This window comes from Girardinichthys multiradiatus, chromosome 18, assembly GCF_021462225.1.
Source record: "Girardinichthys multiradiatus isolate DD_20200921_A chromosome 18, DD_fGirMul_XY1, whole genome shotgun sequence".
NCBI classification, from domain to species: Eukaryota; Metazoa; Chordata; class Actinopteri; order Cyprinodontiformes; family Goodeidae; genus Girardinichthys; species Girardinichthys multiradiatus.
The window spans coordinates 45,872,836-45,887,397 of record NC_061810.1 but is presented as its reverse complement, the minus strand read 5'-3'; the positions used below and the strand labels follow the sequence as shown (position 1 = coordinate 45,887,397).

At 39.5% G+C, this 14,562-nt stretch overlaps 1 protein-coding gene across 1 annotated transcript; it reads left to right on the top strand.

Annotated features, from left to right (window-relative positions):
* The first annotated feature begins 1,821 nt into the window (after positions 1-1,821).
* Positions 1,822-9,432, top strand: LOC124883599 (claudin-3-like). Its single transcript, XM_047390767.1, has 3 exons — positions 1,822-1,869; positions 1,986-3,059; positions 8,205-9,432. Exons 2-3 carry the CDS (start codon positions 2,561-2,563, stop codon positions 8,837-8,839), a joined length of 1,134 nt encoding a protein of 377 aa, XP_047246723.1. The 5' UTR covers positions 1,822-1,869; positions 1,986-2,560; the 3' UTR covers positions 8,840-9,432.
* Positions 9,433-14,562: the final 5,130 nt, after the last annotated feature.

Below are 14,562 nucleotides of genomic sequence, written 5' to 3'. Positions count from 1 at the left end.
AAGACATTAAAATTTGGTTGGGCTCATTAGGATTTATGGATAAATAAAGCTGAGTATCATCAGCATAACAGTGAAAATGTATTTCATGCTGCCTGATAATTTTACCAATTGAAAGCATATATATAGTAAAGATAATTGGCCCAAGCACTGAACCCTGTGGTACTCCACAATTAACCCTAAAATTTAAAGATCACAAATAAGATTTGAACCAGCCTAGTGCTGTTCTTCTGATCCACAATGGGTCCATGTGTAAAATTATTGTGGTAAATCTTAGAGTAAAATACCATGGTATTATAATATCAGAGTATTTATTGAAAATGTCCAGAAGACATCCGGATCCACCTCAATTGATTCCTTTTAATACAGAAGAGCAGCAAATCTACTTTGAGTTCCCCCAGAAAACTGTGTTCCTCATTTTATCTCCAAGGCTGAGATCAGCAGCAATACAAAGGAAGCGTATTTCAGTTGCTTGTGACTGAGATCATTCATGACCCATATCTCACAACCACAGGTGAGGGTTGGGAAAGCAAACTGATGGATGAATTGAGAGCTTTAAGTTTTGGATTTCTTCGCCAAGGCAGTCCAAAGCAGCACTCACATTATGAAAGAAAAGCCCCCAATCCAGCAATCCATGTCCCTCTCTATCCGACCATCTCTCATGAACAACACCCCGAGATACTTAAATGCCTCCACTGACTGAACCACGAACTTGAGGTAGCAATCCACCTGGTATTAATCTCATAAACAGACTTTATAAACATACTCAAATACATACTCCCGATCTTTTAAGAAAAAGTTAATTAAACTACTTAATAGATCATGATATCGGCTTGGTAGTTACTCTGCAAGCCGCTGCCTGACAGGCATGCAGATAATAGTTTTAAAATATCCATCCATTGTCTATACCTGCTGATCTGTGTGCTGTGCTGGGAGAGGAAATACTGGTTGCTACCTCAAGTGGTCATTTGGCACACTCTGTACAGGTTTCTAGTATGTCACAGGGCAAAGCAGTGACACACAGCACAAATAACCATTCACACACACACTCATACCTAAAGGCAATTATGGAAGACCATTTAACCCAATTGTCTTGTATTTGAACTGCTCACACACAGCCTAAATCAAGGACCAACAACAAATTATCAATTTGGTTTGTGTAAAAAGTTGACGAATGTTTTCTACACTTCTATGATGTAGAATTTGTCCTTACATTTGCTTTGATCACCTGGTTTAGCAATCTATCAGTAGGAGACAAAAACAGGATGAAACAAATTGTAAAAGTGGTCAGCAAAATTATTGGTACTAAATGGACAGCTGCTTCTTTAAACAGTCACGCAAAAGGCAAAAGACATTCTCCACTCCTCTTATCATCCACTTCATGGCAAATTTTAGCTACTACCATCTTAAAGAGATTCAGGCAGCCCAAATCAAGGACCAACTGATGGAAAAACAATTGTATTCAGATAAATCTAAAAAGCAATTGGGTGTGATTACTTTGTCCATTTTAGTCTGATTGTTTTTTATTTTATTTTATTTTTTCCCTGGCTATGAGAAAAGGTTCCCTTCGGGGACAGCAATAAAGTTATGCTTATTATTATACTGATTATACTGACAAACCAAGAAGAATTTCCTAACACTTCAAATCTTTCTCACATATGTCATTAAAATGCCATAAAACTAGCACAAAAAAATGACACTGAACTTTATGGAGCATTTTTGAAAGTAGCACACTCATAAAGTTCACCTGCAGTGGGGGAAGTGATAAGACCATCCCCCAACTATGTGCACACAGAGTTTCATCAGTTTCCACCACATTGGCTCGTTCTCTGTTTGCGAGACTTGTCCTTGGAAACCTCCAGATATACGTTGGTATGGGGCTGGTTTATGTTTTGCATTTTATAATGTATTTCTTAAGTTTCAAACACTTCACCAGTGTTTCATTTTTACAGACTGTTTACCAGAGTTTTGTCCTGTTTGCTTTACAGTCCCAACATGTGGTACTGAGTATTACCTTCCCAGGGTAACCAATGAAGCAGTTATGATCTATACTGAATGAAGATTGAAACATGAAATGTTTTATTTGCTTGCTGGGAAACGAAATGCTAAATTGTGGATGGTTGCAAGTGCTTCTAATTTCCTAGCATCTATCACACACAGCTGAAATGAATCAGCAGCAGCAGAGGCTTATATGTTGCTGTCCACTTTCAATCATTCATCCACTGCTCTTTACTCTCTCAGTTATGCTTTAACCACCCCACACCTGAGAGATGCCGGCCATCTGTTTACTCCCCCTCACCCAAACAGGTGGGAGAGCTACCGGCGCTGTGGGTGTTGAATGATTAAGCTGAAGATGTTTACATTCCAAGGCCGAGCTTTCGACAGTTCAAACCAAAGAGACGGGAGAGAATTTGAATTCTTGTCTGACCAATAACCGACAGGCTCCACCTCCAATTCCCCAAAAACTGTGCTGGTTATATGGGCATTCAGCCTTCCAAATGCTCACTAAATCCATCTCTGGATACGGATTTTGTAGGGAAACTGTGTGACACATGCTTCAGACATGCCTTCATTGGGATTAGAGATACTAGGAGTGACTCTGGCTCTCCTGGGATGGATCTCTGCGATCGTTTCCTGTGCATTGCCCATGTGGAGAGTGTCAGCATTCATTGGGGTGAACATTGTGACAGCCCAGACGACCTGGGAGGGTATCTGGATGAACTGTGTGGTGCAGAGCACTGGCCAGATGCAGTGTAAAATCCACGACTCCATGTTGGCTCTGAGTGCAGACCTTCAGGCCGCCCGTGCCCTAACTGTCATCTCCATTGTATTGGGAATTGTGGGACTCCTGATGTCGGTCATGGGGGCAAAGTGCACCAACTGCATGGACGAAGAGGCAGCTAAAGCTCGGGTGATGATTGCTTCTGGAGGGGCTTTTATTTTGGCTTGCCTCACCCAGATTATACCTGTGTCATGGTCCGCTCATACTATCATCATGGAGTTCTATAGTCCGGTCATACCAGAGGCCCAGAAGAGGGAGATCGGTGCTGCTCTGTACCTGGGTTGGGCAGCTGCGGCTTTTCTTCTTATTGGAGGTGGCATCCTCTGCTCCAGCTGCCCTCAGAGCCCGGAGAAAAGATATGGATTTCCATCAAAGGTGATGTACTCCCAAACCAGATCGACAATCCCGAGTGGCTATGATAGGCGCGACTACGTCTGAAGCAACATCTGCTCCGTTCTCACATGGTAACAACCTTTACCACCACATTAAAGACTCCACAAAGAGAATCTAAAAGAACAATAACTTTTTAAAAGCATGTAGCGCATGTCAAAACCCTACATGATAGGTTTTTTCTTACTTTTTTGTGTGTAACTTTGGAAGCACTGAGTCTGAGTAAACACAGTTTATGTTATCATAAGTTGCAGGTGTACTTTGTACTGCACACTATACTGTAGAATTAGTTATTTGAATAAAGTTTTTGATAATAACTATTAAAGTAGTTTAGAATGGTTGTAAATGTTTGTCATTTTGCATCCAAAAGAAAATTGTATTTTTAATGAAGTCATCTTGAATGTCTTTGCATTTTTAATAAAGTCCTTTTAGAATATAACCCTAAAGATTTCTAATGTTTTTGCACAGATTTCTTTCATGTTTTTAATTAGATTTTCGTTGTAAGAAAAAAGGGCAAAAACATTTAACTTGTTACTTTTAGTTGCTTATGGTGAAAACTATATGTTTTTTAAGTAAATGACCTAGTTCCAATGAAGCTGGAGTTTTTCAATAAATAATCTCCTAGATCTGATTTCAAACTGTGCTTTCTTCAGTTTGTTCAGAGCTTTTAGCAGGATATCAGGATCTAACTGTGATGCTAGTAGCGTTTGAAATTACATTACTGGGAGGTGGTCATCTAAATGTGATTTGTTCATTATCAAAGAGACCTGAATCCATTGTTGAACTTTGTACATTTTTTGACCAGTGGTCAAATAATGCGTACCGCGAATGGCTTTCAGTACTACAAATCATCCCAAGTTAAAAGTCACACAAACATCACACATCTTCTCAATGAGCAAAGGCCAACACTGCTGAATTTTTCATTTTGGTCTGAACTATATTTTTTCTGTCATCAGCAGTTTATTTAAAGCCAAAGTGAAAGCAATGTAATCTGACTTTAATACATTTTCTGTTTGAACCTAAATCAAAAATAAATGTAGAATTCATTTAAAAAATGTTTACGAGGATTTTGACTGTTATATACACATAATAATAATAAATAAATAAATAAATAAACTTTTTGATACTTGGACATTGCCTTAATGTATCCAAGGGGCAACTCTGAGGACTATTTAATTAGAAGTAAAAGGGTGTAATGCATTGAAAAATTATTAAATAATATATTATCTATCAGTTCAATTCAATTCAAAAATACTTTATTAATCCCAAAAGGAAATGCTAGTGCAAAGGAGAGAGATTTTCTGTCTGCAACCCCATACCTAAAGTCTGACATGTCTGTGTTTCTGGTCATACCACCTTTTTATCCATCTGTTGACTTTGTGATAGTTGCTCCTCAACAGTCTCAAGCAGCCTCTGAAACAATGCAGCCATTTTGTTTCCTTTCATTCAGCGAAGGGAGGTTGGGGTTGGCTGCTCCAGGTCATGCTGGGGGATGGCAGCATTCCTCTGGAGACTGACCAGACTCTTCTGGAGAGAGACGGATTGATTAAGACTCATCAAATGCTAGACTATTATCGGGAAAAAAACATAACTCCACCTTTAACTTTAACATCAGTTGTAGGAGTCTGTGCTTCGGTTAGATTCAGGTATTTAAGGTCTCTTAATTTTAAAAAGGTAAGGTAAGTTTATTTATATAGCACCTTTCAGTAACGAGACACTCAAAAGCGCTGTACATACAGTTACAATACAATCACAAAGAACACAGAAAAACAAATCAAATGCTAAGAAATCCAAATATCTATGAATCCTTCTGAGAAATCTAAAAATCTCTGATCATTACAATGATACAGATAACATTAATAATCCTTTGGGTTTTACTGGTAAGAGCTGGTTCTAAACCAATCTTTCTAAAGAGGTAATCGCATCAATAAGTCTTCTATGTAGGGGAAAGCATCTTGTGCTAAGAAGTCTCATCATTCCACTGAATTCTAACTAGTGAAGCTGAGTCACTGGTACAAAACAGCTTTAATCCACATTTTCAGGTGCTAATAATATATTGATTTTACTGGTGCTGAAGTTGAACTAAGTAATCTACTTAAAAAAGCTGGGTCATTGGTGTAAGAGCAGCTAAAGTCCAAGTTACTAATAATGTTTGGTTTTTGCTGGTAAAATCTATGAAAAGTAATGAAATCACACATTTAAGTAAAGTAAGATAGGAGGGGGAAAAAAATCATATTTCAGACTCTATTCTTAGCAGAATAGAGTCTGAAACAGTAAAAAAAACCTCAGCAGGGGTAAGCAACACACACATAAGTAAACATTCAGCAAGGGTACGGTGGAATCTGGAGGGTGTGAATGTATATAAGTCTGAGTGTGTTTGCAAGAATTAGACTGTCAACACTGATAGAAGCACCATTGCCCTTGAGAAGAGAGGTGGAAGTTTTATCAATCGGCCGCATAGTCCTATCAGCACACAGCTGGTAGGGGAGTACTGGGGAAGAGCGTCGTGTTTATATAACATCCAGGAAATATTTTGTCGATAGCCAGTTAGCAGAAGTTGCCAAGGCCACGTTGGGGAGCCAGATTTAGAAAACAATAAATGTTGTGGTTCAGGCAGTTGTGAATTTCCAACTACCTTAAGAGTTTTACTGGTATGTCTCAATTGCGAATCCAAATAGCCAAATTTCTGGTACTTTCCGCAGATCTGGAGCATACAACTTCTCCAAGATTATATCCTTTAACCTCTGAGTCCAACCGCTGCCAGGCTGCGATTCTGTTCAAGAATCGTGTCCAGCTTGTGATTCTGCTCTCTTAACATTTCAGTCTGAGTGTTGATCGCTCTACAGACTCCATCTAACATCGCAGGCAGCTTTGGAAAGCTTTGAACAGCCGCCCACGTTTTGCGAATCACTCGATAAGCCAGGTAACCACCAACTCCAAAAAGCAGAAATCCTGTTATCAAAAATCAAAATATGTACACATTTTCTACGTCCGCGACCGACATCGTAGTCAGGCACACAATCTTCCACTGCTGCCAAGAATCCATTGTGTATCCAGAGAAGAACGTCCCGCCTGGACAAGAGGGTCTCCTTTACCCTGTCTTCCTGTAGGAAAAAAAAATTTGACCAATTACGTTGAGAGTCCAGCTGACCAAATCCATAATTTACAAGTTTGGAGGATACGCAAAGCGAGGCTCTGAGAAAAATACAGACAAAAGCAGAAGCAGGGATCATCAGGGAGGAGGGAGAGAAAATACGTGTGTCTTCCACCGAGAGCAAGAGAAAAGGCACATTTGTCCCAAAGTGCCTTACAGAAGTATTCATACTCCATGAACTAACAGAACACTGGGGCGTGATGGTGGCACAGGGGTAGAACACGCAGCACATATACAGAGGCCTTAGTCCTCAACGTAGCCTGTCACAGGTTCGAGTCCCGACCCGTTGACCTTTGCTGTCTTCCCCCTGTCTCTTCACCCCATGTCAGTTCACTTTCAAAATAAAGGCCCCTATTGCAACAACAATTAAAATAAAAAAATCTGAAAACTGAGGTGATCTTTTGTATTCAGCCCTCCTGGGTCAGTACTTTATAAAACCAACTTTTACTGCAATTACAGCTGCAAGTATTTGCAGTATTACATTTTGCACAAACAAGCTCAGTCAGACTGGAATGAGAAGCAGTGGAGAAGAGCAATTTGTAAGTCTTGCCCTAGTTTTTCTACCCCAGTCTCAAGTCTTCTGCAGCTTCTAACAGGGTTTTTTCTAGGATAGCCATATGTTTACCATCAACTCTGACCAGCTTCCCTGTCTCTGCTTAAGAAAAACATTCCCAAAGCATGATGCTGCCACCACCATGTTTCACTGTGGCGATGGTGCTTTCAGGGTGATATGCAGTATAAATTGTTTACAACAGATTAAGTTTTGGATGAAGGGTATAAAAGTTTTATTCTGGTCTCCAGATGACCTTCTTCTACAGGTTTGTTGGGTCCCAGAAAATGACTATGGCTAACTTTACATAAGGCTTCTCGTGGTTTTCTTTCAATAATTATTTTCTCCTTGCACCTTTTTTGAAAAGACTGGATGTTTGGGATCCATGGCTCTACATTGTTTTGTGTTAATTTCTACCAACTGAGCTGCGGATCCCTGCAGCTCCTCCAGACTGTCTTCACTGCTTCTCTGATTAATAGATGCTCTCCTTGTCCTTCCATTTTCAGATGATGGATTTTCCTCCAGCTTTAAAATTATGTATTGCTTTCTCATTGTGTTAGTCAGTATTATGTACTTTCAATAACATCTAGTGAAGTTTGTCATAGTAATGTCACAAAATGTTGAAAGGCATGGGGTCTGATGGTATTCCAAGATTCTGCTTTTAAAAATTAACCTTATAGGCTTGAAAAAGGCTCCATCAGACCCAGAAACAAGCCTTAGCAAATGAAGAGTAAGGCAGCTACTGAAGGTTAAAACTAAAACAGTGACCAATTTGAAATTACAACTTGCAATGATAGATTTCATTTATGTTGCACACAGCTGTCAAATGCTACCATTCCATTTAGAGCACATTTCACTGATAAAATAAACAGTATAGCCAATAAACATATCACTAAATGATTTGTTCTTTTCTTTATCATATTTATATATTATTTTGCATTCAGTCATACAGAAAGTCTGAAGCCCTCGTAGATGATTTCATAGCTTCCATGCCCTTTCAGCTGTAAAAGGCCTCTTTGTGGTCAAGTCCCTTGTGGAGCTGGCCGTGTAAGCCGATAGCAGAAAGTCTTGAGTGTCCAGGTCCTTCCTCCCTTTTTAGTGATGTCAGCTCCATCAAAGACTCCTCCCCTGCACCTGCCCAGTCGTATAAAAAGGATACTTTACAAGTTGAGGTTACAGATCATCACACACTCGCACATTCAAGACCTGATATTAACTTAGTTGCCAGCTGGGTGTCTGCTTGACTCTTCACACAGCCAGGCTGTAATATTCTCCTCCGGTGTGACTTACAGCCAACAGCAGAGGAAGAAGACCTTCCATTATGTCTATAGGACTGGAGCTGATTGGTATTTCCCTGTGCATACTGGGATGGATAATTGCCATCTTGGCCTGTGCCCTGCCCATGTGGAGGGTGACGGCCTTCATTGGCAGCAACATCGTGACGGCTCAGATCATCTGGGAGGGCCTGTGGATGAGCTGCGTGGTCCAGAGCACAGGACAGATGCAATGTAAGGTCTATGACTCCATGCTGGCCCTCTCTCAGGACCTCCAAGCAGCCCGCGCCCTCACCGTCATCTCCATCTTGTTGGCTATCCTGGCCCTGCTCGTGGCCATCGCCGGGGCCAAGTGCACCAACTGCATTGAGGACGAGGCCTCCAAGGCAAAGGTGATGATCGTATCTGGAATCTTTTTCATTGTTTCTGGTGTCATGCAGCTCATCCCAGTCTCCTGGTCGGCCCACACCATAATCAGGGACTTTTACAACCCGTTACTCACCGACGCTCAGCGTAGAGAACTGGGTGCTGCACTGTATGTCGGCTGGGCAGCAGCCGCGCTCCTGGTTCTTGGTGGAGGACTTCTGTGCTGCTCCTGTCCACCACGGGAGACCAGATACAACAGCTCAAGAATGGCCTACTCTGCCCGGTCTGCAGGAGGCCCAGTTTTAGAGAGAAAGGACTATGTATGAAGGAAGGTCAAACAAAGAAAGACATGAATCTTTAAAATGCACCTTTATCCCACAGGAACACTGAGTTGGGAAAAGGAACTTGAAGAAAACAAGTGTTTGATTTGGTAATTGGTTTGTTTAGCTGCCAGAGAAGGAAACATATACAAAGAGCACATTTTTACAAATGTATTTGTGCACTGTCTTGTTGAGATAAAGAAGTTACTGTCACTGTAAAATCACAGTTCCTTTTATAAAACTGTAGCTTTTTATGTTTTCAACGGAATAAATTGTTGTTCTTAAACCCACCACTGATCTTCATTATAAAGACCCACTTTATAATAAAAAAACAGAAGAATTTGCCACCAGGGTTAAGAACAGAGTTATGAGATGTAAATACAGTAATGACATTCCCTTTTAGTAGACACCGCAGATAATAACTGTATTAAACACAACTGCTAGCTCATTGTGGTGAGGAGAGATGATGGTGTTTTGCTTTACAGTTTGCAATGAAGCAGCGAGACACCATTTGTTCCTTTAAAATGAATTTATCCTGATGCATTACATACTCATATGATGTTTATGTTTTTTCTAATAAAACTGATTGTTATTAGCTACTGACTTGTCTTGTTTTATTTTAAAAGTTGTGACTTTTTGTAACATCATTCATCTTCAGGGCAGATAATGACCTCTGCGTGAGTCAGTGAACCTTTTTCAGAAATGATGGGAGTGTGCTCCAACCCCATGCATTCGTAAGACTACCTTCAACATTCGATCCCGAGGACAGCGTTACGTCAAGGTGGCAACTTAGCTGCACACGCACTGCAAACAATTAGCCACAAGATCAGTTTAACAGGCAGAGGTGAGAAGAGCGAGCGCAAAATGAATGGAGTTATTCCAGAGCACATGCTCCCCTCAGAGCTGCTCCTAGAGGAGCACAAATATGTTCTACCATGATAATAGTTTAGCCCATGGGTTTGCAGACTTTGGCATATTTGAGAAATTTTACTCATGCCTTTCAGGATGGTTTCAAAAACACATGGTGACACACCTAAAGACAAAGACCTAAAAAATTCATGAACATTTCACAGTAAATATGGGAGAGGTTTCTTAATTCCATATCAGGTTACTCATATCAGTGTCGTCGCCACCAGAAGGGAGGGTCATGATTACAGTAACGACAGATTAGGGCTCATTTTACTGTAACAAACTGTACAATAGGTAAAATATATTATATTAACAAACATACATTACATACATATTTTAATTTACATTTTTAACATAATCATTTAATAGATTCTGCTGATTAACCCTGTCTGTCCATCACAAATGATAATAAATACTTAATTCTAATAACCGAACAACATGAACTGACTCAACTGTAGTTTGAACATAACTGAGCATCATTTCCTGTTCCACTGACTTGTAGACGAGCTTTAGGTATGTTTGGTCATTGTTAACCTAATCACTGAATCTTTTCTTTGCATGCTTGCACCCAGGAAACAACCCCCTAACATACTCTTTTTTTATTGTATTAGTTTATTATAAGATTAGCCGGTTCAGGTAGTCCTGAAGGAAGCACACAGAGGAAGGCTGGTTGCATGCTGACCAAAAACCCCAGAGGCTGTGAAGAAATGTTATCTCATTAAATACCTAAACCTGGATGGCTGCTGGAAAAGAGAAGAAAGGACGTTCTGTGTGCATGTCTTGTCGTGCTCTGTTAGTTCTGGCCAAACTCTGCTCACGTGACTGATACTGGGGAATGTGAAGGGCAGGGAGGCAGCTTGGGACCTGAAGGCAAAAAAGGAAAACTCAACCCCCACCTGAGCCACTTATTCTGTCCACTCAGTAGGAACAGAAACTCACCAAAGTTCTGATATGTGTGTTACTTTGAAGGGTCTGGAAGTATCATGTTTTTAAACTATTTATATGCTTGCTACAGACGTCTTATTTTGGAAGACCAGAAATTACAGGACCTATCATCCTAACACATGGATCTGCAACCCGTGGCAACAGAGCTGCATGTAGCTCTTAATAAGTTTGGCTAAAAATAAAACAAATTAAAACAAATTTCATAGAGTGCACATAAAAAAATAACTTATTTTCTTTCATGCAACTTTGTGGTTCTAAGCAAATTTTGTTTGGCTTTCAGGAGTGTGAAGGTTGCTCACTTCTGTCCTAAAATACCTTTTACCCAGAAACAGGTATCTACCAGATGCAGCTGGACCAGACAATGCCAACCCTAATCCCCAACAAAGATAACACTACCCCCAGCCAGAGGACCTCAGGGACTTTTATGCACAGAATATGGGCCCAGTACAGTCAAAAGTAGCAACGTACTATACAATAACAATGAAACAACTTCAATATTTTATCAAGGAGCAGAAAATGACAATATCAATAATAATGATAGAATTATAGATACCGTTGGTTTACTAAAATGGTGCCCTTTGGAGAAGATTAGTGGAAAAACTGTATTAAAGGGAATATTATAATCCGCATGGAAGATATATTTCACATTGTTTTCTGTTTCTATGGAGGTTTAGAAAACCTTAAAGGTTTAGCCATTTTATTGATACAGTAAAAGTTGACTGTGTGGACAGATGTAGCAAAAATGTCCTCGGTGGGATTGTCCAGGACAGATGTAGACTACATTTATCAGTAGCTGAACTGGTCGAGCAAAACATGCAGCTGCAGCAGACAGACGTCTTGATCTGGTCAACATAAAATGATTTAGTTGAGTTTTAGGACTTAGAAAATAAAAAAAGCTTAAAACTGTTGTGTCTTTGCCCTCTGGTGGTCTCCGACGGTAAATAATCATTCATAGTAACTGACCGGGTCCGTTCTGGTCAAACAGTGGGTTTAAAAATGATCTAAAATACTTAGAAAAATAAACCAAAAGCCTGCTTTTGGTCTATTTCTGTTAGAAATATCAAGGATTCTGATGTTATAGGAAGGATGTTAGTTCTTTAGTTCTTTAACTCTGCCCTCAATGTCTACCTTTAAAATGCAAAAATAAAAAGAAGGATCTAATTAAGATTTTTAAGGAGGCCCAGTGTAAAGAAACAACCCAACATGTGAGCTTGAAAAATGAAACAGAAACGAGTTGATGGCTGTGCAGTTAAAGCACCAGTCATATACAGAGGACTTCCTCCTCCCTTACATTCCTGCTTCACTTTCAGCTGAGCCCAGATAAGAATGCAGAAACTTCACTTCAGATCTAAAGTGAAGTTAAACAGTTCAACATTATTCTCAGGTGGCTCAGTGTTGAGCAGTTATAGAAAACAGATCTTTGGAAAAATCCAGATAAGAAAGCTAGGTGGAAAACTTACCTTGGGAAAAGGTAAAAAATAAAAATAACACCAGTTAAATTACCTTCATTTATAAAGTGATTGTTTATGAGGCAGGTTTGAAGCCATCCTTATTGCCAGCTGCCTTCAACTTTTCCTTGTAAGATCTGCCTGGCTTTAGCTCTGCAGTAATCTTTGCAGTAAAGGTGTGGTGGTGGTCTACATGTGATAACTTTCTCCTGCATTCTCCATCTGTCTGGATTAAGGGGTAGGGTAGCAAAAAGCTCTTATTTTCCTTTCTCCTAAAGAAATAAGAGTAGAATATTCTAAAAATATATATTATGCTCTGATAAAACCAAACCTGACCTTTGGTCCAGAATTCCACCACACATCACCTTAAGATTATCACACCTACAGTGAAACACGGTGGTGGCAGCATAATGATATAGGGTTACTTTTCTTCAGATAGAACTGTGGCAGTCAGCAAGTTCATGAAAATGTAAATAGTTCCAAAAAACAGCCCGTTTTAAATCGAAACAGTTTGAAAGCCAAAGATGAAGAGAGGTTTTTACAGATGTTTTGCTTAAAACCCAACTTGGTATTGATCATTTAAAGCAGAATCATGGCAAGATGATTGTTTCTTTAGGGAAAAGGTGACTCCCTAAATGAAGTCCCACATGTATTGACAACTAGTAGAGACTGAACATCTGTCAAGGTAAGTGCAGCGTAGGACCCCGGAATGCACACAAGCAGGCAGCATGACGGTGAAAAAGATTTAATAATGGAAAAACAAAAACTCACTTAAAAGAGGCAGGAACAAAACAATAAACGGGCAGGCAAGAGAGGCAAAGCATGATCCGAAACACAGGTGACATGATCTGAAATGTTTCCGCGGTGAGTAACTGAACAGGTGTGTATTTCTGGAGCGTGAACCAGTTGGAGCAAGGAGACAGATTAGCTAGGTGCAGGTGAACCGAATAAAGTTAATTGACAGACAGAACACAACGTGACAGGAGCAAATCAGAACTTCAAGGATACAAATAAATAGAAATCTTACAAGATAAACATGAAACTAAAGCAAAACCAGGAAAATAATAAACAGAAGAACGATTCAAAACCTAAATTGTGAGAAACATAAGGAAAAACCCGAAACAAAAAACCAAACAACCCCAAATCATAACAACAGCACTATACAAGCATTCCCCCCCGTTTCAGAGATTTTTAAATTTTGTTTTATTCTTTCAAAGACATATCTCTGTTAAATACATTGTTTAATCTTGGCACAATTACATATAAATATCTTATAAATGTTTTTGTTTTTTGAAGCAAAATGTAATAATGCTGAGTTTACTGGAATCATACCAGCGTCCCTTAACTGTTATGTGCAGAAGTGATGTGGGAGAATGGCCAGCAGATATCGCCATATTTAACTTGATCAAATGCTTCGAAACACTGGACCAGTTCACCACAACTGCTTCATATTAACTTAGTGGTTCAGACAGCTTCGATTTTTCAGTCATTAGATTTAACTTCTCACACTCTCACTGAGTCCAAACATACAAAAAGTCTACAAAAGAATGGCTCAATGAAAGCAAATTTTTTATGTTGGAATGGCTTAGCCAGAGTCCACAACTAAATCTGAGGGGAATAACTTCTGCAAGAAAAAGTAACATTGCCAAGTCAGGATGTAGGATGCTGAAGGACTCTTTCCAAAGAGGACCAAATGCTGCAATTAAATTTAAAGCTGATTCAACACATTAAACTTGTCCAACACCTATCCAACCTGGATAATGTATCTTTTTAGTCTTTTATGTCATCTTACAAGCAGGAGAGGGAAATAAAATTGCAGAATAGTTATACAAAAAGTGGATAAAAGGTTTGCAATGATTCATCATGGTCTCGTTTATTATGTCAGAAAAATTGAGCTTTTTTAACACGGTTTGAGATTGTATAAACTGCTCAAATCCAGAATTTGGGGGTTTTAGTCCAGTCCTGATATATGAATGTAAAGATCTGCTGATACTGATATTCTCCTTAGCAGAGCGCTTTTAATAAAACATTGAGTGATGATTTTCTCCCGTTGATGTAAGTGAATTTGAAAAACCTCGCTTCTATATTGTAAATATCCCTCCCTCATGTAGGAGTCCTCCATCAGGCTGCTGACATTTCCAAATCCTTTATGCTTTAGGGCAGATTCAGGTTAAATCTTACCAAAAACTAAATAAAACCAACATGTTATTTTCCACTTTGGTTTCCTGTTGTCTGCTGAAGCTCTCGTAGTTCTCTCCTCGGGTTGATTATTGCCACAGCAATTTGAGATAACCTCCACTGGTCTAAATAATTGCTAAAAACCAAACATTTATTTAGCATTTTCTCTTTTTCTAACACTATATCATCTCAGAAAAAGACGAAGCTGAGAAACAGAGTGCTCACGCTGTAGCAGCAGACAGTAACAAG